Raw genomic sequence first — 27,501 nt, forward strand, 5'->3', positions numbered from 1 at the left:
CCCGTCATGGCTCAGTGGTTACCGAACCCGACCAGGATCCATGAGGACACGGGTTCGATCCCTGGCCTCGCTCAGTGGGTGAAGGATCTGGCGTTGCCATGAGCTGTGGTGTAGGTCGAAGATGAGACTTGGATCCTGCGCGGCTGTGGCTGTGGTGTAGGCCGGCAGCCATGGTTCTGATTGGACCCCTAGCCTCGGAACCTCCATATGCCTTAGGTGCAGCCCTAAAAAGGCAAAAAAAAAAGAATCTGACTAGTATCCATGAGGATGCAGGTTTGATCCTTGGCCTTGCTCCGTGGGTTAAGAATCCTGCATTGCTGGGGCGGTGGTGTAGGCTGTCAGCTGCAGCTCCAATGTCACCCCTGGCCTGGGAACTTCTATATGCTGCAGGTGCAGCCCTGAAAAGAAAAAATATATATATTTTTTTAAATTTCCCATCTTAACCACACTGAAGTGTTCGGTTCAGTGGCATGAAGTACATTTACACTGTGCAGCCATCCCCTCGTCCATCTCCAGAGCCCTCATCTTCCACAACTGACACCCTGTAACCATGAAACAACACCACTCGCTCCCCGGACCCCCAGGTCCCGGCCACCACCATTCTACTCCGTCTCTTGAATTTGACTCTTCTAGGGAACTCACCTAAGTGGAATCACAAACTTTCTCTCCTTCTGCGACCGGCTCATCCCACTGAGCTAGCGTCCCCAAGGCTCGTCCAGGTCGTGCCTGCAGCGAACCGCAGTACACACAGACCGCGCGGTTTATGCCCGCGGCTCCTGATGTCTTCAACTTCCAGCCATTGGGAATAATTCTGCCGCGAGCACGCCTGTCCGCATATCTCTTCCAGCCCGTTTTCAATTCTTTTGGGTATATATATCCACAAACGGAACTGGCGCATCATAGGGTGAATCCAGTTTTAGGTTTTTTTTGAGGAACTACTACATTACCTTCCACAAAGGCTGCTCCATTTTATATTCCTACCTACCAGGGATTCCAATTTCTCTAGCTCCTCACCAACACTTATTTTCTGTTTAATAGGTATTTTTCTTTCATGTGTTTTGAGAACTAAAAAGTTCCCAAGGGACTTTCTGTGTATAAATGAACAACCAAGCAACCCACCAAAATTCCTAGAGGAATTTGGTATAAACAGCCAAAGCCTAGGTTTTAAGGTTTTTCAGACTGGTATTGGGGCGGGGGGGGGGGGGGGGGGAATGGGGAAGGAGGAACCTCTACACAGAAAGAAAACATCTGTGACTCCATAAAGGTTGCTCTAGGGCTGAGCAAAATTTCTATACCATGCGAAACGTGCAATAAAAAAGCAGCACCCCCATGCCTACACACACACACACACCCATGTAAGACAAAGGTAAGACTTTTACTTACCAAGAGGCAGAAACGTAAAAGTATTTTTAAAAGTCCATAAAGCAAGCATGAAAATTAAACTCTTTATTTCATCAGCACATTTCACTGTTAACTCAAATAATGATATAAATTTAAAAGATGAACTTAGTGTTACTGGTCCAATAACAAGTCCACCAGGGGCAATACTATTATAGACACAAAAACGGAGCAAAAAACAAATCAAAACCCCCAAAACACAAAACGTGAGCACAGCACTTCGCGTGAACATCGCTCGGAGCCATGGGAGGAAGCCTGCCGGCCGGACCCATGTCACCCATTTCACATCCCCTCTGACGACAGCCGTCAGGAAGCCCACCGGTGGTGACAGGGGGCTCCGGCTGCCTTGGTGAAGGTACTCAGTGGCATTAACAGAGGCTATGTCACCTCTGCCTCCCATCACGAGCAAAGGGAGCCCAGGCCTGGGAGACGAGCGACACGGGAACGCGGGACCCAGCGCTCAGCTGAGACGCGGGACAGCAGCCTTGGGAGATGCCCCCCAGGATCCCCTCCTGGTCCTCCCACTCCCTCCCCAGTGTGAGCCCCTCCCCTGAGCAGGGCCGGGAACTAGTGACCCGCATCTGGTAAAGAGAATACAGCAAAAGGCACGTGCTGTCACTTTCAAGGTAAGTTAAGAAAGTCGGTGTCCGGAGACCTGCTGGCACTTTCCTTGGGCTCTTGCTCTCACGTGCTCTCTCTGCTGGGGGACAGCTGCCATACTTCGCGCTGCCTGAGAGCAGCCATGGGACACTAAGATCCACAGTCCAACAGGCCACGAGGAACCAGCTCCTGCCAAGGACCAGTAAGTGGAGAAGCCGGGCCTCCCCGGGGTGAGCCCAGCCAACACCCTGAGTGCAACCGTTTGAGGACCCAGCTCAGCCACGTACAGATCCCAGACCCACAGAAACTGCGAGAGAATACACAGGCGGTGTTGTTTTGGTTGTTTTTTGTTTCTGGCCGCGCTCAGAACATATGGAAGTTCCTGGGCAAGGGGTTAAATCCAACCCAGGCTGTGACCTTGAATTTGTGACCTTGGAGTTGGCAACGCAGGATCCTTTTTAACCCAGTGCACTGGGCTGGCGATTGAACCCACACCTCCGCATCGACCTGAGTCATTGCAGTCAGAGGCTTAACCCATTGTACCCCAGTGGGAACTCCCATAGATGGTGTTTTAAATCACTACGCTTTGCGGCAATTTATTTATACCGTGATAGAAAACGAATACACCTGGATAAGCAGTAACGTGCTTAAAGAGATAATAAAATCATCTGCATTCTGAAATAGCACTTCCAAGTTATTTACATAAGGTCAACTGGCAACTGAGTTTATCTCAACGTCAAGAAAAGCAAAACCCTTACAACTTGGGGCAAAAGAGTGGTGTTCCATACGGGCGACATTTCTGGCAGGGTTCTAGCCGACTCCAGCGTTTTCCAACTCCCTGCCATTGCCATCAAGTCGGAAAGTCACACGCCACAAAATTTCTAAATTTCTGGCAGGCTTTTAAAAAATAATGGAAAACAAAATAATGCTATCTTCTTGGTTAAATTTACTTTGCCATAAAACTCTTCATTTGTACAGTTAATTACCACTTTCAAAAATGAGCTTTCCCACTTCTGTGAAATGTCCAGATAGGCAAATCCAGAGAGACGGAAAGCAGACTACTGCCGGCCAGTGCCAGCCAGAGGCCGGGGAGTGACCACTGAGGGCACGGGGTTTCCTTCTGGGGCGGCGGAACTGTTGTAGAATAGAAAACGGTGATGGCTGAACTACCCAGGGAATATACTAAAAAGCCCATTAAATCGTATACTTCGTAGTGGTGAATTTTATGGTTTCTGAATTATACCTCGATTTAAAAAAAATCGTCTGCAGCTCTTCTGATGGATTCAAGTTAGCATTTCCACCTAAACCTCTCGCCCAGCAGTTTCACTTCATTCCTGGGCACGTGGCTGGAGCGGTGCTGCTGTGAGGAGAGACACGGCTGCTGTCAACCTGCCAGCAGAGCTCGGACCTCTTGACAGGTTCTGGGGGTTTCTCCTCAACGTGTTCCATCCTCTAGGAAAAACACGAGCAACACTCCTCCCCCAGTAACTGTGCTGTTTTTTTCCTCAAACGTGCTTTTGTTCACGCGCACATGGTAGGTGTCTCTTTTTAAAACTGGAGACAACTTTCAGCTCATTTTCCAACACTTGATGGACCCCTCCTTTGCTGTGAACCCTAAGGTAAGAAAACTTATCAGGCAAAACACTGAAAGCGAAAGAATGTGCAATCCTATTCAAAGATTCCACTTCAGGGTTGCATGATTTCTTTATTATTATTTTTTTCCTTTTTGGCCGCGCCCAAGGCATGTGGGCGTTCCCGGGCCAGGGACTGAACCCTCGCGCTGCAGTGACAACGCCAGATCCTTAACCCACTGTGCCACCAAGGGGAACTCCCAACAATTTCTTTAAATGTCACTTCCAGACACGTGTGGGATGGCAGATGCCTCTATTATCACCCAGTAACATACTGCCACACGCGGCCAGAGTCTTTATACGACACAGGGCCTGGACGTTTCGATCAAAGCATGATTTTTCAAGGAGAACAGGAGGGCAGAGGAAACACGGACATTCTGTGCCACGGTCACGAGGAACTGAGACACAGATGCACTGAAAACCGGCATCTTCACACAATGACAAGCGACAGCACTAGCCTCCCTTGTTCGAGGCGTCTGAAACGAGCATCTGCAAACCTGAAGACCAGCTCTGGCAGACTTCGCAGTCCCGCGCCCCGGCCTTTCTGGCCGGACCACCCTCCCGAGTGGGGTGAAGACGAACGCCGGCCTCCGCCTCCAGCCCCGGCGCTCGGGCCTGCGGTCTCGGCCGCCTCCCCCGGGCTCCTCCTCCGTCAGATGCTTCGGTAGTCGGAGCCCCGGGCCACAATGGCAGCGGCTTCCCACTCCACGGTGAAGAAGGAAATCGTTCCAAAAAACCCAAACAGCACCATGACCAGGAGTTGCCAATGAAGGAGAAGGTAGTTACTGTAGAAAAACGCCACGGCTGCACAAATGGACTACGGAGAAACGAGACAAAACAAATCACAACACGCACACGGGAGACCCAGCCGTGCCCGAGCCCCCTGCCCCGCGGCTTCCCGGGCCCCGCGGCGCCCTCTGCTCCTCCTGCCCCGAGCCAGCACCTGGCCCACCCCAGCTCACAGACGTGCAGCACAGACGCCCCTGAGAGCTGGGAACCATCCAGGAAGCTACAGCCTATGCTCTTTGAAAGAGTATTGCGTAAACAAGTAAAACAAGAAAATAACGTGCCTGAACAGCCCGAAATTCCCGTGTTATACACAGACTGTGAATGCTGGTATCTGGGGAAGGAAGGCGGAAACCCAGAGGCCACAACACTAAAAGCTCTGATACGAGTGAGGGGATGGAAAAACCACACTACTCACTGCTCCCTCACTCCCTCTGTCTTTTTGGTTTTTTGTTGTTTTAACAGCCATACCTGCGGCATAAGGAAGGTCCCTGGACCTGCCACACGGCCACGGCAACACCTGATCCGAGCCGCATCTGCAACCCCTGCCACAGCTTGCAGCAATGCCGGATCCTTCACCCACTGAGTGAGGCCAGGGATTGAACCCCCATCCTTACAGAGACATCATCAGGTCCTTAACCCACTGAGCCACAATGGGAACTCTACTGCTTCCTAATTCTAATCATAAATCCTTTTAAAGGCTGTCCTTGACTTTCATGTAAGAAACATTAAGAAAACGAAGTTAAAGCAGTTACAAAAAAAAAAAAAAAAAAGGACCGAGCTTTCAACACAATCTAAGGAAGAGGTTACCTGTACAAATTTAAAGACTGCAAAAGCTGGTGCACTGTCTTCAGAATAGAGAAAACCTAAGATACTGAGCAGCTGGGTGTTGAAGCAGCTGTCTCCAAGACCCAACAGGAAGCTGCAGAAGATGGCAACTTCTTTGCTGAATGACATAAACATTAATTTAGAGTGAGCATGGACAACATTCGTTAGTCATTTAAAATGTAAAAGCAACTTGCCCACAAAAGTAACTCACTGTCAAGTTTTAAATCCTACGAAACAAGAATGAATCAATACTGGAATTTACAAAGTGAGAATTTAGGCTCAAACGCACTCCCTCTCACCGTCCAGCAAACGCTGGTCTATTAACTACTGGGGCAGCAAACAGTGCGTTGGGGGCAGGGCTGCCCTTGGACGGAGGATCTCCACACAAACGCCTGCATTTGTGACGCCCTTGGGAGGTGAGTGTGTTCACGGTGAAAGGACTGGGTGGTGGCCCGGCCGGCAGGCCCTCCCTTGCTCCTCACTGCTCTTCAAGGCCCAACTTCGAGAGATTTCCCTGCTCGAAGGGCAGAGATACAGAACCAAATCAGATACTCATGTGCTCCTTCACAAATCAAGAGAAAGATGTCGTGACGAGGTAGGTTAAAGCCAACAATTACAAAAATAGCTTGGGGTTCTCTCTGAGTTCCTACGGGAACTCACTCCGGCTCCACGAACCCTTGACAGATGACCTTACAAAGACAACCTTACCAATCCTGGATTCGACCTTACAAACCCTTCCAGAAGAGGATGAACTGCTCGAGGCTCAATTTCAAGCCATCCTTTACCTCCCGCCCTCCCTTAAGTCCCTGGGAAAGGACAGTCACTGTACCTGGGTTTGATGTAGGCACTGCTATCCGTTCCTTCAACAGGAGCAATGGGGGCGTCCCCAGGCATGTTGAGAAATATTAAATAGAAAGCTAGAAAATGCACCAGGACACCCAACAGCACGACTGGATTCCGACCAAAACGAGTATTCTTGCTCAGCAAGCCAAAGAGGCTTCCACCTACAAAATCAACGAGATGGAGAACAGGAAGATCCAAGATCAAGTTAATAATCAAAATCTTAGTCCTCTGCATACAGACGTCCAAAAAACACATGAAAAGATGTTCAACATCACGCATCATTAGAGAGATGCAAAGCAAAACCACGACGAGGTACCACCTTACACCCGCCAGAATGGCCATCATCAAAAAGTCTACAAATAAGTGCTGGAGAGGGTGTGGAGAAAAGGGAACCCTCCTACACTGTTGGTGGAAATCAGTATGGAGATTCCTTGGAAAACTAAAAGTAGAATTACCATTTGATCCAGCAATCCCACTCCTGGGCATCTATCCAGAGAAAACCATGACTCGAAAAGACACATGTACTCCACTGTTCACGGCAGCGCTATTCGCAACAGCCAAGACATGGAAGCAACCTAAATGTCCATCGACAGAGGAGTAGGTCCAGAAGATGTGGTCCAGATACACAGTGGAATACGACTCAGCCATTAAAAGCAAAGAAAGTATGGTATTTGCAAAAACATGGATGGACCCAGAAATTCTCATGCTAAGTGAAGTCAGTCAGACAGTGAGACACCCACATCAAATGCTCTCACTTACATGTGGAATCTGAAAAACAATGAACTTCTCTGCAGAACAGACAGACTCACAGACGTTGAAAAACTTACGGTTTCCAAAGGAGACAGGGTGAGGGGTGGGGGGATGCACTGGGGTCGTGGGATGGAAATGCTATAAAATTGGATTGTGGTGATCGCTGTACAACTACAAATGTAATAAAACCATTGAGTAATAAAAAAAAAACCTTAGTTCTCTGAAAAAAAAAAAAAACCAAAAAACACTGAATGGACAAACCAATAGCTAATTTAACCAAGGGGAAAAGCACAAATGCACAAAATAAGAAATAACTGTTGGCACAGAAATAAGTTTCCAAATTGGAAGAGACTTCTAGGGAAGATGGAATAAGAGGGACTGAATTTATCTCCTGCCTTAAAAAAGGCACCAAAACCATGAAGCAATGGTTTCGAAGACACAGATTATCAGGCGACAAAGGGCAGCAAACAACTGAGGTGCGGCCCACACCTGCCCCAGCCGACCGAGAGGCAGGTGGAGCCCCGCAGCGTCTCTGAGCTGAGGAGGGGGGTCCAAGGGCCAAGTTCCCCAGACAGGGAAAGGCTGCAGGTCGGCACACGCCATCAGTAAGTGAGCAGAGGCCAGGAAAGAACCTTCCCAGAGAATCACAGGTATTCGCGCCCCGCCCTGGGCTGGGATACAGCCTGGCCTCACTGGCCAGACTGGAAATCTGACTGTTCACAGGCACTGGGTGTCACTGAAGGGCCTCCCCTCGGGGGTGGGGGGTGGGGGGGGGGTGGGGGTGGGGGTTGCGGGAGGGATAATCAGCCCTGGGCTCAGCACTACCCTGGTCCTGTCCCACACACTTTAAAAGCAAGACCTAAAACAATCATACTCTTTCCAAGTCCATGAACTAACTTTATCCAGAACAAAGCTCAAGAACATTAACAGGAAGAAGTCCCATTGTGGCGCCACAGAGACAAATCCGACTAGGAACCATGAGGTTGCGTGTTCCATCCCTGGCCTTGCTCAGTGGGTTAAGGATCCAGCGTTGCCGTGAGCTGTGGTGTGGGTTGCAGATGTGGCTCAGATCCTGTGTTGCTGTGGCTCTGGCGTAGGCCGGCAGCTACAGCTCCGATTTGACCCCTAGCCTGCGAACCTCCACATGCCGTGGGTGCAGCCCTGAAAAGACAAAAGACAAAAAACAAACAAACAAAAAGAACATTAACAGGAAAGAAAGACATACATCACCTGACACGGTCAGGTTCACCAGGTCTAGAATCCACAACACTACCAGGCTTACACAGAAGCAGGACGAGAGGACCCACCATGAAGAGAAATACCAAAGAGATACCACCCGACCCAGCAATTCCAATCCCAGGTTTATGTCCAAGGGAAATGAAAACACATGTTTACACGGAAACTACACACAAATGTTCACAGCAGCATTATCCATGATGGCCAAAGCGTGGGAACAACCCAAAAGTCCATGAGATGATGGAAGGATAAACACAATCTAAGCAGTAGAACCCACAGAGCTGAGTGTTACTTGGTAATAAAAAGAGACGGAGTACTGATGCCCAGGCCACACCACGGAAGGACCTTGAAAACACTGTGCCAAGTGAAAAACGCCGGACGCAAGAGACCACAGACTGTACGGCGCCGTGTACATGCAATGTCCCAGAATAAGCGAGTCTCTAGAGAAAGCAGATTAGCCGTTGCCTGGAGAAGGGTGATACAAATGTTCACGAATTAGGCTGTAGAGACGGCTGGGCAACCCTGCGAACATACCAAAAATACCTTATTCACTTTTTATCTTTTACTTTTTACTTTTTCACATGCACCCGCGGCATATGGAGGTTCCCAGGCTAGGGGGTCGAATGAGAGCTGCAGCTGCTGGTCTACACCACAGCCACAGCAATGCCAGACGCCAGATCCAAGCCGTGTCTGCGACCTATGCGGCAGCTTGCGGCAACGCCGGATTCTTAACTCACCGAGCGAGGGCAGGGATCAAACCCACATCCTTGTGGATACAAACTGGGTTCTAAACCCACTGAGCACAAGGGAAACTCCATGCTGGGGGAATCACATGGCATGTGAATTCTATCTCAATAAAGTTATAAAGAAAAAAACACTCCACCAGAACTGCTGCAGATGTCTGCACAAGCAGAGACGTGAGACCAGGCACTGTCACCGGACCGTGTGTTCACACACATACACGCATATCCGGCGCTGATCTGGGGGCTGGCGATAAACCAGGGAACACAGATGCTCCAAAGCCTGCTTTCTCCATCGTGCTCATCGCTGTGCGGTGCTCTAAGGGTCCTGGGTTTTTTGTTTTGTTTTGTTTTTTTTACTGTCTGTATTTTTCCCTAAGAATAAAAGCTCTGTGTTTTGTTCGCACAGTGGATTCACAATAAATACTTGAACTGGCTAAGTCCTTCATATGCGACCCAACACCCACTACACCGCAAGGACTGAGCAGACTACTCCTGAGTAAGGAGTAACTAGTGTGTTATAATAAAAGCAGGACTTGTCTCTGCCTTGTCCTCTCCCCTCGCCTTCTGGCAGAGCTCCTAACGCTCCAGGAATTTCCTCGGTGAAAGGCAGGGCTCTTACCCATAAGGCGTCCCTTCCAACTGCACAGCTTATGCTCCTCAGGCGATTCCTGAGGGGGTCTGGGGGTAGCCCTACGTAGTCGGGGTGGCGGCCAGTTGCCAGACGGACCCAGCCTTGATTAGAGGGTTGGAACGTTCACCCCACCCCCCAGTCTCAGGGGAGGGGAGAGGGGCTAGAGATTGAGTCCCCGGGGTGAACTACGCTTCAAGTTTCTACACAGCTATAACAAACCGATTTAATGCAAAAACTTTTTTTTTTTTTTTAAACCTACCTAAAATTTCTCCAATGCCGATGAAAATGCCAGAAAGTCCAATGAGGCTTTTCTCTTCTGTTCCAAATTTATTTATAGCGCCAATACAGGTTCCATACACACCAGAGAAGAAAGTCATTTCCACACCTGTAGGGCAAAGTCAGATTTAAATTAACCCCAGGGCTCTGCTGCAGGTACCGACATCTGCAGATGCTCAAGTCCCCCAGTATCCCTCTGTATCCAAGACTCCCCATCCTCCAGTTCACCCAGCTGTGGATGATAAAGCTCTGGATTTAACACGGAAAAAAACGTAGTCTCCCTTTCTCAGTTTTACTTCATGTCTAGTAGCATGTGCCCCATACATATATGACACAGAATTCTTTCAGGCTAAATTGCTTCTCGCCCAGCAGAGCAATTTTACACGACGTAACTGACGAAATGCAGCTAGCCACAAGATGCAGCTGTCCGATAAAGCGTATTTCAGACAAAAACATACAATTCAAGTAAGCAAAGACATCCTTATGTTAAAACTGGTCACTGCGTGGAGACAGGGAATGGACAGAGGGCAAAACTAACACCAACTTGTAACAGGCAACACCGGCTCACTCACTGTCCTTATTTATAGCTCTCTAAGGAAAAAGAAATGTGTGCTTGAGAAACCAACACCTACTATCCGTTTCTGCTTAGAGGCAAAAATTCGAATTAAACATTTTCCCAGGAAAAGAAATTTTAAAATGAGAGTAAAAAAATCTGAGCAAATCAGTTGAAGAACTGATTCCTTAAGGCTATAAAACCCCAACTGAATTTTGAAGATGTGTAATATTGATTCTACTGCCCCTAAAAATAAGATGTCTCTACCTTCGAAGCACAAATAGTTGAACCCTACAGGGTGTGCAGTTGACTGAATCTGCAGATGAGGCAGCACGGGTACGAAGGGCTGACGCAGATTTTTGTCTGCAGGGAGGTCAGCACCCCCACCCACGCCGTTGTTGTTCAAGGGTCAGCTGTAAAGGCAAAAGGAGTAACAGGCACCCAACAGCAAGTTTTATAAGGAAATCAGCTTCCTTAGGGCCTAAGAGTATTAGCTTCACATATTATCAGTGGGAAGCCACATAACTCATTCCATTTCATTAGAAACGTCTTTTTTTTTTGTTTTTCCCTTCTTTTTAGGGCTGCACCCATGGCATATGTGAGTTCCCAGGCCTGGGGTCTAACTGGAGCTGTGGCCGCCAGCCTGCACCACAGCCCACTGCCAGATCTCAGCTGAGTCTGTGACCTACCCCACAGCTCACTGCAACCCCAGATCTTCAGCCCACCGAGCGGGGCCAGGGATAGAACCCGCATCCTCATGGACACCAAGTTGTGTTCTTACCACTGAGCCACATCGGGAACTCCCTCATTGGAAATATCTTAATCCACACAAAGTTACTAATGATTTTATTCATGATTATTTTCTGCAGTAATCCACTTTGCCCTGAAATTCCTGGTGGGGATGAACCCTGCTGCGGGTTTTGAAAACCTTGTACCAGATCCTCCCACACTGAATCTGGGCTGACCCTACGATTGGCCTTCGCCGGCGCCGGGATGCAGTGGGAGGGGTGCTGGGCTAGCGCCAGGCCCAGGCTTTACGGTCTGGTCACTTCTCCTTCTGCCTGTTGTGGAGCCCTGGGCCACTAAGAAGTCTGGCTATGCTGCTGGGTCAGGAGGAGGGGCTCACGTGGGAGGGGTCACGTCGCTGCCGAGACACCCGGAGAGAGAGAGACCCAGCTTGGGTCTTCAGACACACACACACACACACACACACACACACACACGCACACACACACACACGAAGCTACCTGGGAAGTTCTGGCTCCAGCCGCCCTTTAACAGACCCCAACTTGGGTCTTCAGACACACACACACACGAAGCTACCTGGGAAGTTCTGGCCCCAGCCACCCTTTAACAGACCCCAACTTGGGTCTTCAGACACACACACACACACACACACACGAAGCCACCTGGGAAGTTATGGCCCCAGCAACCCTTTAACAGACCCCAACTTGGGTCTTCAGACACGCGCGCACACACACACACACACACACACCAGCCGCCCTTTAACAGACCCCAACTTGGGTCTTCAGACACACACACACACACACAAAGCTACCTGGGAAGTTCTGGCCCCAGCCGCCCTTTAACAGACCCCAACTTGGGTCTTCAGACACACACACACACACACACACACACACACACACACGAAGCCACCTGGGAAGTTCTGACCCCAGCCGCCCTTTAACAGACCCCAACTTGGGTCTTCAGGCACACACACACACACACACACACACACACACACACACACACACACACACGAAGCTACCTGGGAAGTTCTGGCCCCAGCCGCCCTTTAACAGACCCCAACTTGGGTCTTCAGACACACACACACACACACACACACACACACACACGAAGCTACCTGGGAAGTTCTGGCCCCAGCCGCCCTTTAACAGACCCCAACTTGGGTCTTCAGACACACACACACACACACACACACACACACACACACGAAGCCACCTGGGAAGTTCTGGCCCCAGCCGCCCTTTAACAGCAGCCACAGACCCCAACCTAGATCATCAGAAAAACCACTGAGCCCAGTCAATGCACAGAATTGTGGGAACGAACAACACAGGTGTTGTTTTCGGGCCTTGTCATTAGGCAGCCACAGAAAACCAAAACTATATAATTAATCCCGTTACCTGTATAAGCGGTTGTCACGCTAAGAAGGAGCATCTCCTTGGTAACACATAACCTAAGAGACTTTTCTGTAAAAAAAAAAAAAAAAAAAAAAATTAGAAATACTTAACAATATTTCAATCAATCAAAAATTCTAAAACATTTACTCAACCAAAACACCCCTTGTCAATAAGCTCAGTAAACAAAACCGATAGAAGTTAATGATTCAGATTAGAATGCTTAAGGTATCAACTACACCTGCCCTATAATAAAACGTTGATTACAACTGCTTAAATATATTCCATAGAGTTGTGTTTTCTCCAATACGTTCTCCAACTCTCAGAAAAACAAATAAACAGACCAAACATGAAACAGAGAAAAGAAACAGACTCAAACAAGACCGGGGAATACGTCAACAGACTTGACTAAAGGTTAGGCTGCTGAGGGAGTCATCAGTTGGCAAAGTCCGATTTCCCTAAGCAACTGTCAGGTCCGGCCAAGGCTGGCCTCAAGGTCAGAACCAAGCAGGGAAGCCTTTTGACCACAAGGAAGCTGGGATGCTACTTCCTGAAGTTCTCATTCTCTGGCCCTGACACTTTAGTTCTGCCCTTTTGCTGCTGATCGTTTTAATATTTATTTCTATGCTGCTCGACTCAGTTCAACTCTGCAGTGGAAAATGCATTCCCAGAAACTGCGCTTTTCTGGCCACGCCCATGGCGCTCGGGAAGGTCTGGAGCAGGGACAGCATGTTAAGGATCTGGCGTTGCCACGGCTGTGGTGTAGGTTGCAGCTGCAGCTCAGATTCGATCCCTGGCCTCCTGGGCCATGTGTGTAGCCAAAAAAAAAAAAAAAAAGGATAAAATAGATAAATCAGACTTCATCAAAAACTTATGTGATTCAAAAGATACCATTAAGAAAATGAAAAATCAACCCAAAGATGTAGTCATTTGCAGCAAATGTTTTCTCCTCTTCTTTGCATTGATTTTTCATGTATAAAGGACTTTTATCTAGAATATAAAAAGAACCCTTAAAACTCAATAATAAAAAGACAACCCAACTTAAAGATGGACCAAGGATCTGAGCAGACATTTCTCCAAGAAGAGATGCAAATGGAACACAAGCATATGAAAATATGCTCAACGGCTGAGCTACGAGGGAAGAGCAAGTCAAAGCCAGAAGATACAGTTTGACAACCACTAGGATCAGTGGAATCAAAAAACAACAAGGCTGTGGAGAGGCTGGAGCCCTCGTACATGGCTGGGGGGAACATAAAATGGTACAGCCACCTTGGGAAGCCATCTGGGAGTTCCTAAGACATGTAACACAGAGGAGGTCCCACTGTGGTGCAGTGTAAACGAAGCTGACTAGTATCCATGAGGATACGGGTTTAATCCCAGCCTCGCTCAGTGGGTTAAGGATCCGACTTTGCTCTAAGCTGTGGTGTAGGTGGCAGACGAAGCTCAGATCCCACGTTGCTGCGGCTGCGGGGTAGGCCAGCAGCTCTAGCTCTGGTTCAACACCCCCCCTAGCCTGGGAACCTCCATATGCCTCAGGTGTAGCCCTAAGAAATAAATTTTTAAAAATAAATAAATAAAATAAGAAGATTTAACATAGAGACACTACACAGTCAGCAATCCCACTACTCCCAGGTATGTATGTGACTGCTCATTACTCATGATCCCTAAAACGCAGAACCCAAACTGTATAAACGTGCTGTAACATGGATGAGCCCTGAAGCCACTGTGCTGAGGAAAAGAAATCCTGTCACTAGAGACCACGTGCCGTGTGATTCCGCTGGCATGAGATGCCCAGTACAGGCAAATCTAGAGACAGAAAGTGCTGAGCGTCAGGGGTAGGGGTTGCGGGGGGAATGCAAGTGACTGCTGAGGGCTGCAGGGATCCTTCTGGGGGTGAGGAATAGATTCCAAAATTGGCTGTAGCAACAGCTGCGTGCTTCTGTGAATATACCAAACACCACTGGATTACGCCCTTCGAAGGGGTGAACTCACAGTGTGTGAATTACGTCTCAATAAAGCTGCGTGCTATTAAGGGACAAAATCATTATCAGACACCTTAACGGGGCTCCTCCCAGACCTTCGCTATGCTTTTTCAAAAGGAAAAACCAATTTCACTACATATACTATTTTTTGTTTTCACATTACAAAAACATTTTCTAACATTTGCAGTGATCTCGAAGTACTAAAGCCTCATAGTTGAATATTTAAATTATTCCCCTTTCTCACTAATAGAAACAGTAGTTAAATCTGGACAAAAATCCTTAACAATTTCCTGAGGATAATCCTATCAGTGGGATTGCTGGGGTAAAGGTATAAACATTTTTAAGGCTTTTGATACGTACTGACAAACCACTCTTCAGAAAGTGAACCAAGTGTATATTCTCGGCCAAGAGATCGCAGGCACGTTAGGTACTTTCCCCTCATATACGAAGAATTTTTTTTTTTTTTTTGGCCCCACCTGTGGCACGTTCCTGGGCCAGGGATCAAACCTGTGCCACAGCAGTGACCCAAGCCACTGCAGTGACAACCCGGGTCCTTAACCTGCTGAGCCACCAAGGAACTCCTGAGAATTATTTTTTACCTTTTGAAATGTGATAGAAAGCTCAAGTTGCATTTCCTGCAGACTCTGGTTGCTATAACATACCCATTTTCTCCTGGAGCATGCATGCTTTTCCTTCTGTTGATGAGTCCTTTCCCATGTACTGTCAACACTCCCCTGACCATTTTAACTGCATCAGAACATTCTGAGCGACTGGCATCTTAGAGTCCAGGTAACCAAAGAGCACTCCTTTCCCTCACGGGTTGGCAGAACTACATGAAAGGCTTTCCTCTACTAAATTAATTTCTTACTTTTTACATTTTTTTTCCCAGCCACATGGACGTTCCCAGGCCAGGGGTCCAATCAAAGCCGCAGGCCTACACCACAGCCACCGCAACAACGGATCTGCGGCCTACGCCTCAGCCTGCAGCCACGCCAGATCCTTAACCCACTGAGCGAGGCGAGGCCAGGGATCGAACCTGTGTCCTCGTGGATAGTAGTCATATTTGTTTCCACTGAGCCACGTCAGGACTCCTTAAGTACCTTTCAGATAAACAAGAACCCTTTCTGTAACTATTCTAGCCCCAACTGAAGGAACGTCACGATTAAATAATAAATGAAACAACGGCTCACGGACAAATTCAGGCTCGGCCACTCTCTTTCCTTTCTCTTTGCCACCTCATGACCTCATAACGCTCCCCTACTGCCAGGAACCATCACCTGAATGGACATCTCTCGCCCTGTAGCAGCTCACAGGCCTCAGCTCTGGCTGTTGCCTCTTTCTCCGCATTCGGACCTGCCAGCCCAGTATCCTCTTACCACCGACCCCGACACCGAGCGATCCACCCGCTCTGGGACGAGAGCCGAGGCCCAGCCTGCGTTAGTGTCTCATCCGACAGAGGAGTCGAGGCGAGGTCTGCACGGTATCCAGCAAGGACACCCTGAGATGGGGTCAGGGCTGGAGCAGGGAGGCCGCATCCAGCCTCGCCTGGACGGAGCGGCCCGTAAGCTCAAGGTCCTGGGCCAACCCGGGCTCACCGAAGAGGCCAGCGTGGTGGCTTTCCAGGCCTCTGATGACAGGAAGAGAATTCCCTGTTTGACCCTGAGCAAATAACCTCTCTAAGCCTCAGCTTTCTCTGCTATAACGTGGAGATGACGATATGTGTGCGTGCTACATGATACTCAGAACTGTGAGAACAAGGTAAAACACCCAAGGAGGTCCAGCCCTCGAGAGGGTAAGTGGTCACCCCAGCCAAGGACTCCAGTCTGCTCCACAGAGTGACAAGAAACGGTCACTGTCCTCAACGCCTCGTGTACACCCCCAGCTCCTAAATGTGCTGCCTCCTCGGGCGCCGCACACACGCCCTCGGGCAGGTAGCTGGCACCCCTCGCCCCCCCCCCCCCCACTACAGAGATACTTCCTGAGAAGACTAACATATTTCAGAGCGGCAGACCTGGGGAAATGAAAATACTGGGGTATCATCCATTCAAAGTCACCAGGAAAAGGGGGAGGCACATGCTGAAGACAAACACTCCTTGCACTTCAGCCCCAGAAAATACTTACTAAATGCATCTACTGCCTTTGTCATATTGTTCTGGGCAGACCTGGAAAGAAAAAAATTACAAAGTTTTCCCCCTGCAGATGGAAACGAGAACAAAAACAGCCTCACGTTTTCCTTTAAGTCCGTAAACGCTCTGGCCGAGGGGGTCTGGCCAACACTCCCTGCGCTTACTCTGCTCTTTTCTCACCCATGGAGTGCCAACCTTCCCCTCTAGAATGAAGTCCCATAAGAACAGGGATTCCTCTCTCTTGTTCACTGCCCCTTCCCCCTGGTTCAGAAGAGGGCTGGCACGTGGTCCTATTTATAGAATAAAGACACATCAGGAGGCAAGTTCACTAAAAAAGCCTGGGTGGGAGGTGCACCTGAGCACTGCCCCTTCTCGCATGTACGTAATCCGGCCCACCAGCCAGGTCCCTGGGAAACCCGCGTGGGCTGTATCCGTCTTCACAGCACCAATACCTAACGTTTGCTGAATGACGGCTGTTACACTATTGGTTTGCGCTTAAAAAGAAATACGTACGCGACACATACAGATATACATACGCATGCATACTTATATAAAAAGCTCTCTCTTCTGCTTTGAACAGTACAAATTTTGAACGCTTAATGATCCTATGACTGGAGAATTTCAGGTCCTTTTGGGGGTTTTAAAAAAGTAGCACAGGAGTTCCCGTGGTGGCACAGCAGAAATGAACCTGGCTAGGAACCATGAGGTTGTGGGCTTGATCCCTGGCCTCACTCAGTGTTGGATCTGGTGTTGCTGTGAGCTGTGGTGTAGGCCGGCAGCAACAGCTCCGATTCGACTCCTAGCCTGGGAACCTCCATACACCACAGGCGCGGCCCTAAAAAGACAAAAGACAAAAAAAAAAAAAAAAAAAGGTAGCACAGAAAGTTTGATGCAATTTTTTTTTTTTTTGGGGGTCTTTTTAGGGCCACACCCACGGCATATGGAGGGTCCCAGGCTAGGGGTCAAATCAGAGCTAGAGATGCCAGCCCGCACCACAGCTGCAGTAACGAAGGATCGGAGCCGCGTCTGTGACCTACATCACAGCTCACGGCAACGCCAGAGCCATAACCCACTGAGCAAGGCCAGGGATTGGACCTGCCGCCTCGTGGAAGACAGTCAGATTCGTGTCCACTGAGCCACGACAGCAACTCCCAAAATTTTTATCAATAGGCAAAACGCTGTAAGGCAAGCTCCTCAATGTATCAATTCAAAAACAAAGCAAAACAAGAGTGGCAAAGATTTCTCACTTCCCTTTCTTCAATTCCAGATGATAACCTACAGAGAAATCATCTGTGATGTTTTAAATAGTTTTTTTTTTTTTTTTGCTTTTTAGGGCCACATGTGCAGCATATGAAAGCTCCCAGCCTAAGGGTCAAATCAGAGCTGGAGATGCCAACTACACCGCAGCCACAGCAACTCGGCATCCAAGCTGCATCATCAATCTACACTATAGCTAAGAGCAATGCCAGATCCTTAACCCGCCGTGCGAGGCCAGGGATCCAACCTGCATCCTCATGGATACTAATTGGATTCATGATCGCTGAGCCACAATAGGAACTCCGTAAATAGTTTTACTTCTCATTGAAACATGCTCCTGCTTCCAGTGGGGAAAGGGCGGCAAATGCCACGTCTGGCCTTGAAGGTGGCAAGAAGCAGCCCTAGAACCAGGCCAAGGAGATGGATGAGGAAGATAAGACATTCAAGCCAAAGCAGAAAGAGGCCACAGGAGGAATAGAAAAATCTAGAAAAAGCAAGCTGTCCCTTGCACCTGGGGCAGTGACGGTCCTGTGCGTCACTTCCATTTCTGTTTATGCACGTGTGTCTGCACACACGTATGCATCTTGGCCACACCTACAGCACGTGGAAGCTCCCAGGCTAGGGATCAAACCCAGCTGCATGGACAATGCCAGATCTTAACCTGCTGAGCCACCAGGGAACTCCTCATTTCATGCATCTGGATCTCCAGCGGTAACATCTGCTGCCACCAACGGCTGGAATGAGGTGTTGTTTTGGGGCCTGTTGTACATTTGAGAATCAACTTTTATTAAGCAAGTAAAAAAAACTTAAATATGCTCAAAGTAATAACTTACAATTTTTAGAAAAATAAGACTATATACTGTTTCCCTGTACGAACCACGGCGGGCGAAACCACCTGCACAGATGAGGGTGACAACCAGAGCACGAGTGTAACCCAGGCTCACGTGACAACAGCGGACGGCTGTGTCGCTCACTTGTACCACATGATCGGAAAATTTCAGGGCTGGATCAGAGATGCAGGAACTGTGGACTGTTTTCTTTCTTTTTTTTTTTTTTGTATTTTTGCCTTTTCTTGAGCTGCTCCCGCAGCATATGGAGGTTCCCAGGCTAGGGGTCCAATCGGAGCTGTAGCCACCGGCCTACGCCAGAGCCACAGCAACGCGGGATCCGAGCGGCGTCTGCAACCTACACCACAGCTCACGGCAACGCCAGATCCCCAACCCACTGAGCAAGGGCAGGGACCGAACCCGCCACCTCATGGTTCCTAGTCGGATTCGTCAACCACTGTGCCACCACGGGAACTCCTGGAACTGTTTTCTATTCAACGGTATGAGCCCACATCCTCACACACCGAAATGCACGTGAGGTCTGCCAAACTGAATGAAGAAACTGAGGCCCAGAGAAACTAAGGGGAGCACTGCCACTGGCCAGGGTCACACAGCGTGTCGTGGTGACCTAGGATTGGACTTAAATCCCGCCCAAGCCTTTTCACGACCTCCCCGGCCTCCGTCTGTCTTCCTCCCCTTCTTCTGCCCTGACAGGTCCCCTTTATTGTCTGCCTGCCTGTCGGCTTTTGGCTTTAACACTTTCCCGCACGTCTGCCCAATGCTGGGCATCAGGGTATGAAAGGCTGGTAATTCCAGACTAGATCTACTCAAAACACAGTTTAAAACAGAAAGGAACGTTTCCAGCGTCTTACTCGTTGACGTCCAGGTCCTGGTCATCAGAAGATTCATCTTCTCCCAGGACATTTTCAGAATCTGGTTTCCGAATGAGAAAGAAAAGGACGGTCCCCACAAGGCTAATGACCGTCAGGGCAATAAACACTGTCCGCCGGTCACTCTCTGGGGAGGAAAAAGAAGACAGCAAATGGCACTGGCTGCGCCTCATGTTCAGAGCGTGTTCATAACCATCAGCACACTTCATCATAAAAATTCACACCACTGCATCAATAAAACCTGGGACAAGGAGACACGGGATACACGCCCCTCTGCCTCTCAGTTAGAGAAATGCCCACAAGCCAAGAGAAGACACACACGCATAGGGACACAGTCAGAACGAATATGCACTCCGAATCTTCCTCACATCCAACATGCTGCTTGAACTGCAGTCATAAACTGTACTTAGTGTAACAACATAATCCAAGCGAAAAGATTACGAAAAGCGAAAACCTGAGAGGATTTAAGGTACCAAGGTTCATGAGAACAGCTTTTTTTTTGCTTTTTAGGGCCACACCTGCGGCACATGGAGGTTCCCAGGCCAGGGGTCGAATCGGAGCTACTACTGCCGGCCACAGCAACATGAGAACAATTTCTGAACCAAGCAACATTGGGGACTTTTGTGGAGCTGCTATTTTGCTTTGAATGTATCTCAATAAAGCACAGCAAATAAAACAAACCTGATATCTGAGTTTTCCCCTGCCAAGCAAAATAGATGTAGAGATTTCCAAAGAACAAGCTGGGGGAAGAAAAGGAGGGAGAAGATGTTGAAAAGTTATTTTCATATTTGTGGGGTTTTAAACAATTTCCCCATTACTTGTGAAAAAAAGAGAGGCCTACATAATTAAAGAAGCATCTACCTGCCCTAAATCATTTAAAAGTATCAACCTCACCCTCTTTCTGAAAAACCCAACCGACCCCGATGGAGCCCCGTCTCCTTCCACATGACCGCAGCCTGATTCAGAACCACCCTCCAACGACCTGACTCACTCTCAGACGTGTGATTTACTGGAGCGCTGGGAATGACTCTGCGGAAACAAGTGCACCCTACCCCTCAACTCCCATATTTTAAAGAACTGATTAAAAAGCAAAAACAAAACATGATTTAGTTATCTGCATCTAATCATAATTTGGCTTATTTTCCAAGGGAAGAAATCACATACACCTCAGTGTTTTGTTTTGTTTTATTTTTGTAAGGGCCGCACCCAAGGCATACGGAGGTTCCCAGGCTAGGGGCTGAATTGGAGCTGCAGCCGCCAGCCTACACCACAGCCACAGCCACGCCAGATGCCAGCCGCATCTGCAGCCTACCGCACAGCCATGCCAGATGCCAGCTCCTTAACCCACGGAACAAGGTCAGGATCAAACCTGCACTGGCGTCCTCACGGATACGAGTCAGACTTGTTTCCGCTGAGCCACAACAGGAACTCCACTTAGACACTCCCGGGTCTTAATATACAACCCCTTAAAACATTTGCATTTGTTAAGCCCCATGGACACCAAAATTTTAGGTGGTTAGGATTCACAAGGGTAACTCCTCAACGCAGAATCCGTGGCACACTGACTACTGTTGCTTCTTATTTTATTATTTAGTTATTGATTTTTTGGCCATGCCCATGGCATGTGGAAGTTCCTGAGCCGGCGATCCAACCTGACCAATGCTGGATCCCTAACCCACTGCACCCACAAGGGAACTCCTGTTGCTTTTTATTCTCCATTTATTTAATGTATTTTTGGCTGCGCCCCAGGGCATGCACAAATTCCCAGGCCAAGGACTAAACCCACATCACAGGAGGGCTGGAACATGGCAATGACAATGCTTAGATGCTGGATCCTGGGAGTTTCTGTGGTGGCGCAGCGGAAACAAATCCGACTAGGTTGTGGGTTTGATCCCTGACCTAGCTCAGTGGGTTAAGGATCCGGTGTTGCCATGAGCTGTGGTGTAGGTCGCATTGCTGTGGCTCTGGCGTAGGCCGGCAGCTACAGCTCTGATCAGCCTCCTAGCCTGGAAACCTCCATGTGCAGTGGGTGTGGCCCTAAAAAGACCAAAAAAAAAAAAAAAAAAGCTGGATCCTTAACCCACCAGGGCACCAGGGAACTCTTGTTGGTGCTTTTTACTTAGGAAATATATAACGTGCTATATGTTCAGTGTCCAAACAGTTATTCAGTCTCACTTTGGAAATTTAATTGTCAACAGGTGTAGCTGGGTGGGAAGGGGTGGCCTTTGGAATCCAGATAATTGGATCAGCTGCTTAAGCCTTTGTTATCTCATCTGTAGAATGAACAATATACCTTCTTATAACAGAAGGCTGTGAGGGTTACTGAAATTAAGTACAGAGCCTGTAGTCCCTAAAATATAGCAGGTGGTAAATACACTATTGTTAATATCATTTCCCATTTATTAACCATAAATTCCAATGAGGTAGGTCCATACATTTTTAAGCGATTCCATCAAATTTTAAATCTTGACCACATGCACCGAGGAACTGAACTCATGGAACAAGAAGATCTGAGCTGTCAACACAACACAGATCTAAAAAATGGTGTGACAAAAAAAAATTACAGGAAAGACGAAACCATAAGGATCATTACCTAGATTGTAAGAGAGCCCAGAAAATTCCACTGTTTCTCCCAATCGTGTGCTCATCTGAATTTATCGTCAGGCAGTTTCCTTGCGCTGTCCAAAGTACTAAAAATTCAAACCAGAAAGTTTATCAAGGGAATAAAATCACTTAACTTTACAGACTAAACATAAATGACACTCTTAGATAAGAGCCAGAAAACAGAGAAAATAAACCTCAAAAAGCTTACCAGCGGCTGCAATTCCAATGAAAACAGAGGCCGTGTAGAAGGACCACGGGAAAGGCTGGATAAAAACGGCAATGTACATGCTAAAATATAACAGGTCAACGTATTACAGTCAAACAATACCTGAAACAGAATGCCAATTATGCCTTCTAGGAAATCAATTCTGAGGCTTCTCCTCTTTCAAAATTCAACCTGGAGGGAGTTCCCATCATGGCTCAGCAGAAATGAACCCGACTAGTATCCATGAGGATGTGGGTTCGATCCCTGGTCTCAGTCACTGGGTTGAGGATCCAGCGTTGCCGTGAGCTGTGGTGTGGGTTGCAGCTGTGTCTCGGATTCCGTGTGGCTGTGGCTGTGGTGCAGGCCAGTGGCTACAGCTCCAATTCATCCCCTAGCCTGGGAACTTCCATATGCCGTGGGTGGGGCCCTTAAAAAAAAAAAAAAATTTCAACCCGTGTTGAACCTGTGTTTCTCCAGTATTTAAAAAAAAAAAGGACAAATGTGACCCATTCATTTTTTAATTTTAATTTTTTATTTTTGGTTTTTTTAGGGCCACACATGCAGCACATGGAAGTTCCCAGGCTAGGGGTTAAATGAGAGCTACGACCACAGCCACAGCCACAGCCACTGAGGATCCAAGCCGCATCTGCAACCTACACTACAGCTCATGGCAAGGCCAGATCCTTTAATCCACTGAGTAAGGCCAGAGATTGAACCCCGCACCCTCATAGATACTAGGTGGGTCTGTTAGCGCTGAGGCACAATGGGAACGCCCTCATTTCTTAATTTACTGTCTCAAATCGGTAAACTCAGACACTGAACAAAGGTTTATAATTGGCCTTTGACAAGAGGGGGCTTAGCACACAGAGGGACCGTGGTTCTATGTTCGAAAGAAAACTTTAGTTACTATGTTTGAATTCCCAAAAGTCAACTTGATACAAAATAAGATTATTTCATGAGTTCTTTTCAAGTATTGCAGAAAGAGATTTTTGGGTACTGCTTTTATTGTAAAATAAAAATGTACATTTTTTTATATATTTCTATATAAATATACAGAAATCCCATCACATTAAAATAATACGGTATCCCCAAGCATCAAGCAGAGAGCCGAATCTTAACGTACTATCTACAATCTATTCAATCCAACTAAGCAAGTTCCTGTTAAAAGAATACTGTGTCCTTTTCTTTTTTTTTGCTTTTTAGGGCCACACCCGCAGCATATGGAGGTTCCCAGGGTAGGGGTCGAATCGGAGCTATAGCTGCCGGCCTACACCACAGCCACGGCAACGAAGAATCCAAGCCGCGTCTGCAACCCACACCACAGCTCACGGCAACACCAGATCCTTAACCCACTGGGCTAGGCCAAGGATCGAACCGGCAACCTCATGGTTCCTAGTCGGATTCGTTTCTGCTGCGCCACGACAGGAACTCCTGCTGTGTCCTTGAAAGAAACTGAAGGTGTTCTAATGAAATGAAAGAAAATTACAGTACTCACCTGTAAAATAAGCCACTAGCAAACATAGACAGCTGAGGTCCTACAATGGCGACCACTGATGGTGTAATCAAATTTGAAGCAGAGAACACTCCATAAATAATTGCCATGCTGCACAAATAACACACAAAAGGAAACAAACAAAAAACAAAGTTCTTGAAGCATTGACTCAAGGGCTCACTTTTTCAAACTTACTTAGAGTCTATAGGGTTTTTTTTTTTTTTTTGGAAGAAGGATTCATACTCTTTAGTCGGAAAATTGCAATTATATCCTTTCACCGAATGTCATATTAAAGTTGTTTTTTTTCGGCTGCACCCATGATACGCACCCAAGTTCCCAGGCCAGGGATTGAACCAGAGCCACAGCAAGACCAGAGCTGCTACAGTGACAATAGTAGATATCCTGGAACTTCCCAACTTCTGACTTTTAACGTACTGGTCAATTATAAAAGCAACTGACATATATCCACTTTACTTGAATCCTAACAACTCCATGTATTTAGAGCCTCGTTCTATGGGAAAAGAAAACGGAATCGGGTGGGGGGGGGGCGTAACTTGTCAAAAGTGCAGCTGGATAGCCGGTCAAAGGCAGAGTCAGGAGCTCATTCCTTAATCTGACTCCAGAGGCCCTACCGAGTCAAGCGGCCTGCTCTACAAACTCAGCCTACCACTAGTGACAACGGCAGGAAATTTCACTACTATAAATAACGACCACATAGTTGTAACTCGCTTAAACCAGAATTTATTTATTTAACTCGATGGTTTCACTTGGCTACTGTTGACCCAGCCCCAGCACATCTGTCCTGTAGCAAAGTGTGCTTAAACCATTTCAAGAGTCCTGGTTTCATGTATTAGACGCTATTTATACATCCAAAGAAAATTACTCTTTGGCTTTTATGAATCTCTCAAATATCAAATGTTCTTTCATTTGTTCTCTACGATACACGTGACGACAACAGCATTACAAAAAACTGTAATGTTATTATCAATCTCTTAAAAAAATGGACGTTACAACCTAATATTTAACCATAGACAAGAAGTCAGTTTGTGTTTATATACATGCATGGATTACATTCCCAGCTTCAATCACAATGTGCCTAGTGACTTATGAGGGTCTCTTCACTTCATTTTCTCCACCTTAAAATTGGCACTAAACAAACATCTTAACAAAAATCTAAAAGCTCCTGATGATGGTATATCAACCATTATAAAATTATAAAAACAGGAGTTTGCATTATGGCTCAGCAGGTTATGAACCCCACTAGAATCCATAAGGATGCAGGTTCAACTCCAGGCCTTGCTCAGTGGTTTAAGGGTTCTGCACTGCCCTGAGCTGTGGCATAGGGCAGCAGCTGCAGCTCCAATTCACCCCTAGGCTGGGAACTTCCGTATGCTGTAGGTGTGGCCCTAAAAAGCAAAAAAAAAAAAAAAAAAGTAATAATAAAACAAGACTACAAAAACAGGAAGACCAAATGTTTCAAGAATCACAAAGGAGTTCCTGTTGTGGCAGAGCAGAAATGAATCCAACTAGGAACCATTAGGTTGTGGGTTCAATCCCTGGCCTCACTCAGTGGGTGAAGGATCCGGCGTTGCCGTGAGCTGTGGTGTAGGCCACAGACACGGCTCGGATCCTGCGTTGCTGTGGCTCTGGTGTAGGCCGGTGGCTACAGCTCCGATTCGACCCCTAGCCTGGGAACCTCCATATGCTGCAGGAGCGGCCCAAAGAAATGGCAAAAAGACAAAAAAAAAGATGCGGCTCGGATCCCGAGTTGCTGTGGCGGAGGCCAGCAGCTGTAGCTTCGACTGGACCCCTAGCCTGGAAACCTCCATATGCCGCAGGTGTGGCCCTAAAAAGCAAAAAAAAAAAAAAGAATCGAATAAAACATCCTCTGTTTAGGATTGGGAAAATGTAATTATGACAATACCTGAGTGATTACTAAGTACCTGCCACTGAACCAAGTGCTTTACACGCATTAATCTGGGCAAGGAAACTGGGCTCATAGAAGCAACTTCCTAAGATAATGCAGCAATTAAGTTGTGAAGTCAGGATTTCAAACCCAGTGTCTAATTCTACATGAGACCTAAACTCATCACCTTGTTCCTATTAGCTCTCCTAAATAGTCTAGATACAGAGAAGGAAACACAATCACCACTAATCCAATTAAATACTTTACATTGTCTGTGACTTTGATGAAATTTAACCAACTTCTACGTGATACAGAGTAAAACCAATCATACAGTACAGTACCTGGTATATCCACTGCCGTGAAAATCTGTGCTATTTAAGCTCCTGATGACAGTTTGCTGTGTGGGAGACAAAACTAATTAACGGAAACGTTTTGTAATCTCCCCTCCCCCAGAAAGTCTGCCTCCAAGTGCTTGGAATAACATAAAAATTCAAAGATGCCCAATACTTAACACTGAGATTTGAACAGGAGAGAAGAAAAAAAGACTACAGAACAGAAGGCAAACCAATGAAAGGGTGCAGGGCGACACTGAAAACCAGCTGGAACGGGCCTTAGGTTTCTTCTCTTAACTCTCTAGGTACTAACGTGGTCAATACAGACAAAACATAAATAGGTCAACATCCAAATCCCAAATCAAATCAGAGAAGTTAATGGTCATGGCTAACACCTGGATAAGAAACGTCTGACACATGAAAGCACAGAACCTAATCGCAGAAAACGAGGAGGCGTAGGTAACAGAATAAAAGGTGCAACCTGAGCGCATTATTAGACAGAGAGTTGATTATCATTTTTGGAATGCCTTATGACAGGCATTTCAAAGGAAGAAGCACAGACCCCGACTCACCGCTACATTTCCACAAGTTTGAAAGGCGGTGAACATGAACATAAAGGCAATTCCTAAAATAATGATGTTGAAAAGCTTTTTAGATTCCGGGGACATTTTGGTTCAGTTCTGCCAGAGGTCAGCAGCCGTCCAGGGCAGTCAGCTCTCCGGGGCGGGGGGGGGGGGGCGAATCCGCCGCAATCCTGGGAGAAGAAACGAGATGGTGAGAAGAGGAGGCAGATCCAAGGAGCAGGGCGGCCAAGCTGCCAACTTCCAGGTCTCGGAGTAGAATCCCGGGCTTAGGCTAAAGTTCCCCCTGCGGGCATACTTAGGGCATTCCCAGGACACGATCCGAGTAGAGAAGAGGCCGACACCCGGAGAAGAGCAAAGAACCTTGTCGCCCCAAGTTCAGGGTCCCGCGAAGGGGATTAGGAGCCAAGGGCGAGAAGCAGCTGCCCGCGCAGCCCCGCCCCCCCGCCCTGACTCACTGCAGGTCAGGCGACCCGGTCACCTGACCGCAGCTGCGGCGCCGGCCGCTGGGCCCGCTGGGCAATGTAGTCCTGGGCGGCCCCGGACGAGCACGTGCGTCACGAGGGCTCCCTCGCCCGCTCGTGGGGAGCGAGTCCGAGCTCGCAGGCTCCAGCGACGTGAGGTTGGGGTGGGCGGCTAAAAAGCGGAACCCGGCAAAGGAGTCAGGCACTGCGGGAGGGGGCCTGGAGACCACGAAGCGCGGTCCGAGGAGGCCGGAAACACAGAGGGGCAAATAAGCGAAAGAATAATCCCTGACAGAGGCAGGGCTGAAAGCCCAGCAGAAAAGGTGCGCGCACCTTAGAATTTGGCGTGAAAGGAAGGCGGAGCCCAGTGCGGGAGCACCGCCCCTTCCTCCTGTCACTGCGCGCCTCACCACCGGAAGGAA

At 47.9% G+C, this 27,501-nt stretch overlaps 1 protein-coding gene across 2 annotated transcripts; it reads right to left on the reverse strand.

Annotated features, from left to right (window-relative positions):
* Positions 1-1,431: 1,431 nt before the first annotated feature.
* MFSD11 (major facilitator superfamily domain containing 11) lies at positions 1,432-27,072 on the reverse strand. Of its 2 annotated transcripts, XM_047758345.1 has the most exons (14): positions 26,914-27,072; positions 26,607-26,788; positions 26,044-26,099; positions 23,800-23,907; positions 22,308-22,387; positions 22,089-22,185; positions 20,177-20,235; positions 19,478-19,622; positions 16,517-16,557; positions 12,420-12,485; positions 9,706-9,831; positions 6,073-6,247; positions 5,226-5,361; positions 4,129-4,446 (listed from the first exon to the last, which is right to left on the reverse strand). In XM_047758345.1, the coding sequence occupies exons 2-14, from the start codon at positions 26,700-26,702 to the stop codon at positions 4,282-4,284; spliced, it is 1,350 nt and encodes a 449-aa protein (XP_047614301.1). In that variant the 5' UTR covers positions 26,703-26,788; positions 26,914-27,072; the 3' UTR covers positions 4,129-4,281. The 2 variants fall into 2 exon arrangements, with proteins under 2 accessions (XP_047614300.1, XP_047614301.1); XM_047758344.1 differs by lacking the exon at positions 5,226-5,361 and having other exon boundaries at positions 1,432-4,446.
* Between the last annotated feature and the right edge of the window lie 429 nt (positions 27,073-27,501).

Source organism: Phacochoerus africanus, chromosome 14, assembly GCF_016906955.1.
Source record: "Phacochoerus africanus isolate WHEZ1 chromosome 14, ROS_Pafr_v1, whole genome shotgun sequence".
NCBI classification, from domain to species: Eukaryota; Metazoa; Chordata; class Mammalia; order Artiodactyla; family Suidae; genus Phacochoerus; species Phacochoerus africanus.

Coding starts and splice junctions, on each gene's coding strand:
- MFSD11 (XM_047758344.1), bottom strand. CDS start 26,702: ATGTCCCCGGAATCTAAAAAGCTTTTCAACATCATTATTTTAGGAATT. Junction 23,908..26,043: donor CACGGCAGTGGATATACCAG/GTACTGTACTGT, acceptor TTATTTGTGCAG/CATGGCAATTATTTATGGAG. Junction 16,558..19,477: donor CAGGACCTGGACGTCAACGA/GTAAGACGCTGG, acceptor TTTTCTTTCCAG/GTCTGCCCAGAACAATATGA.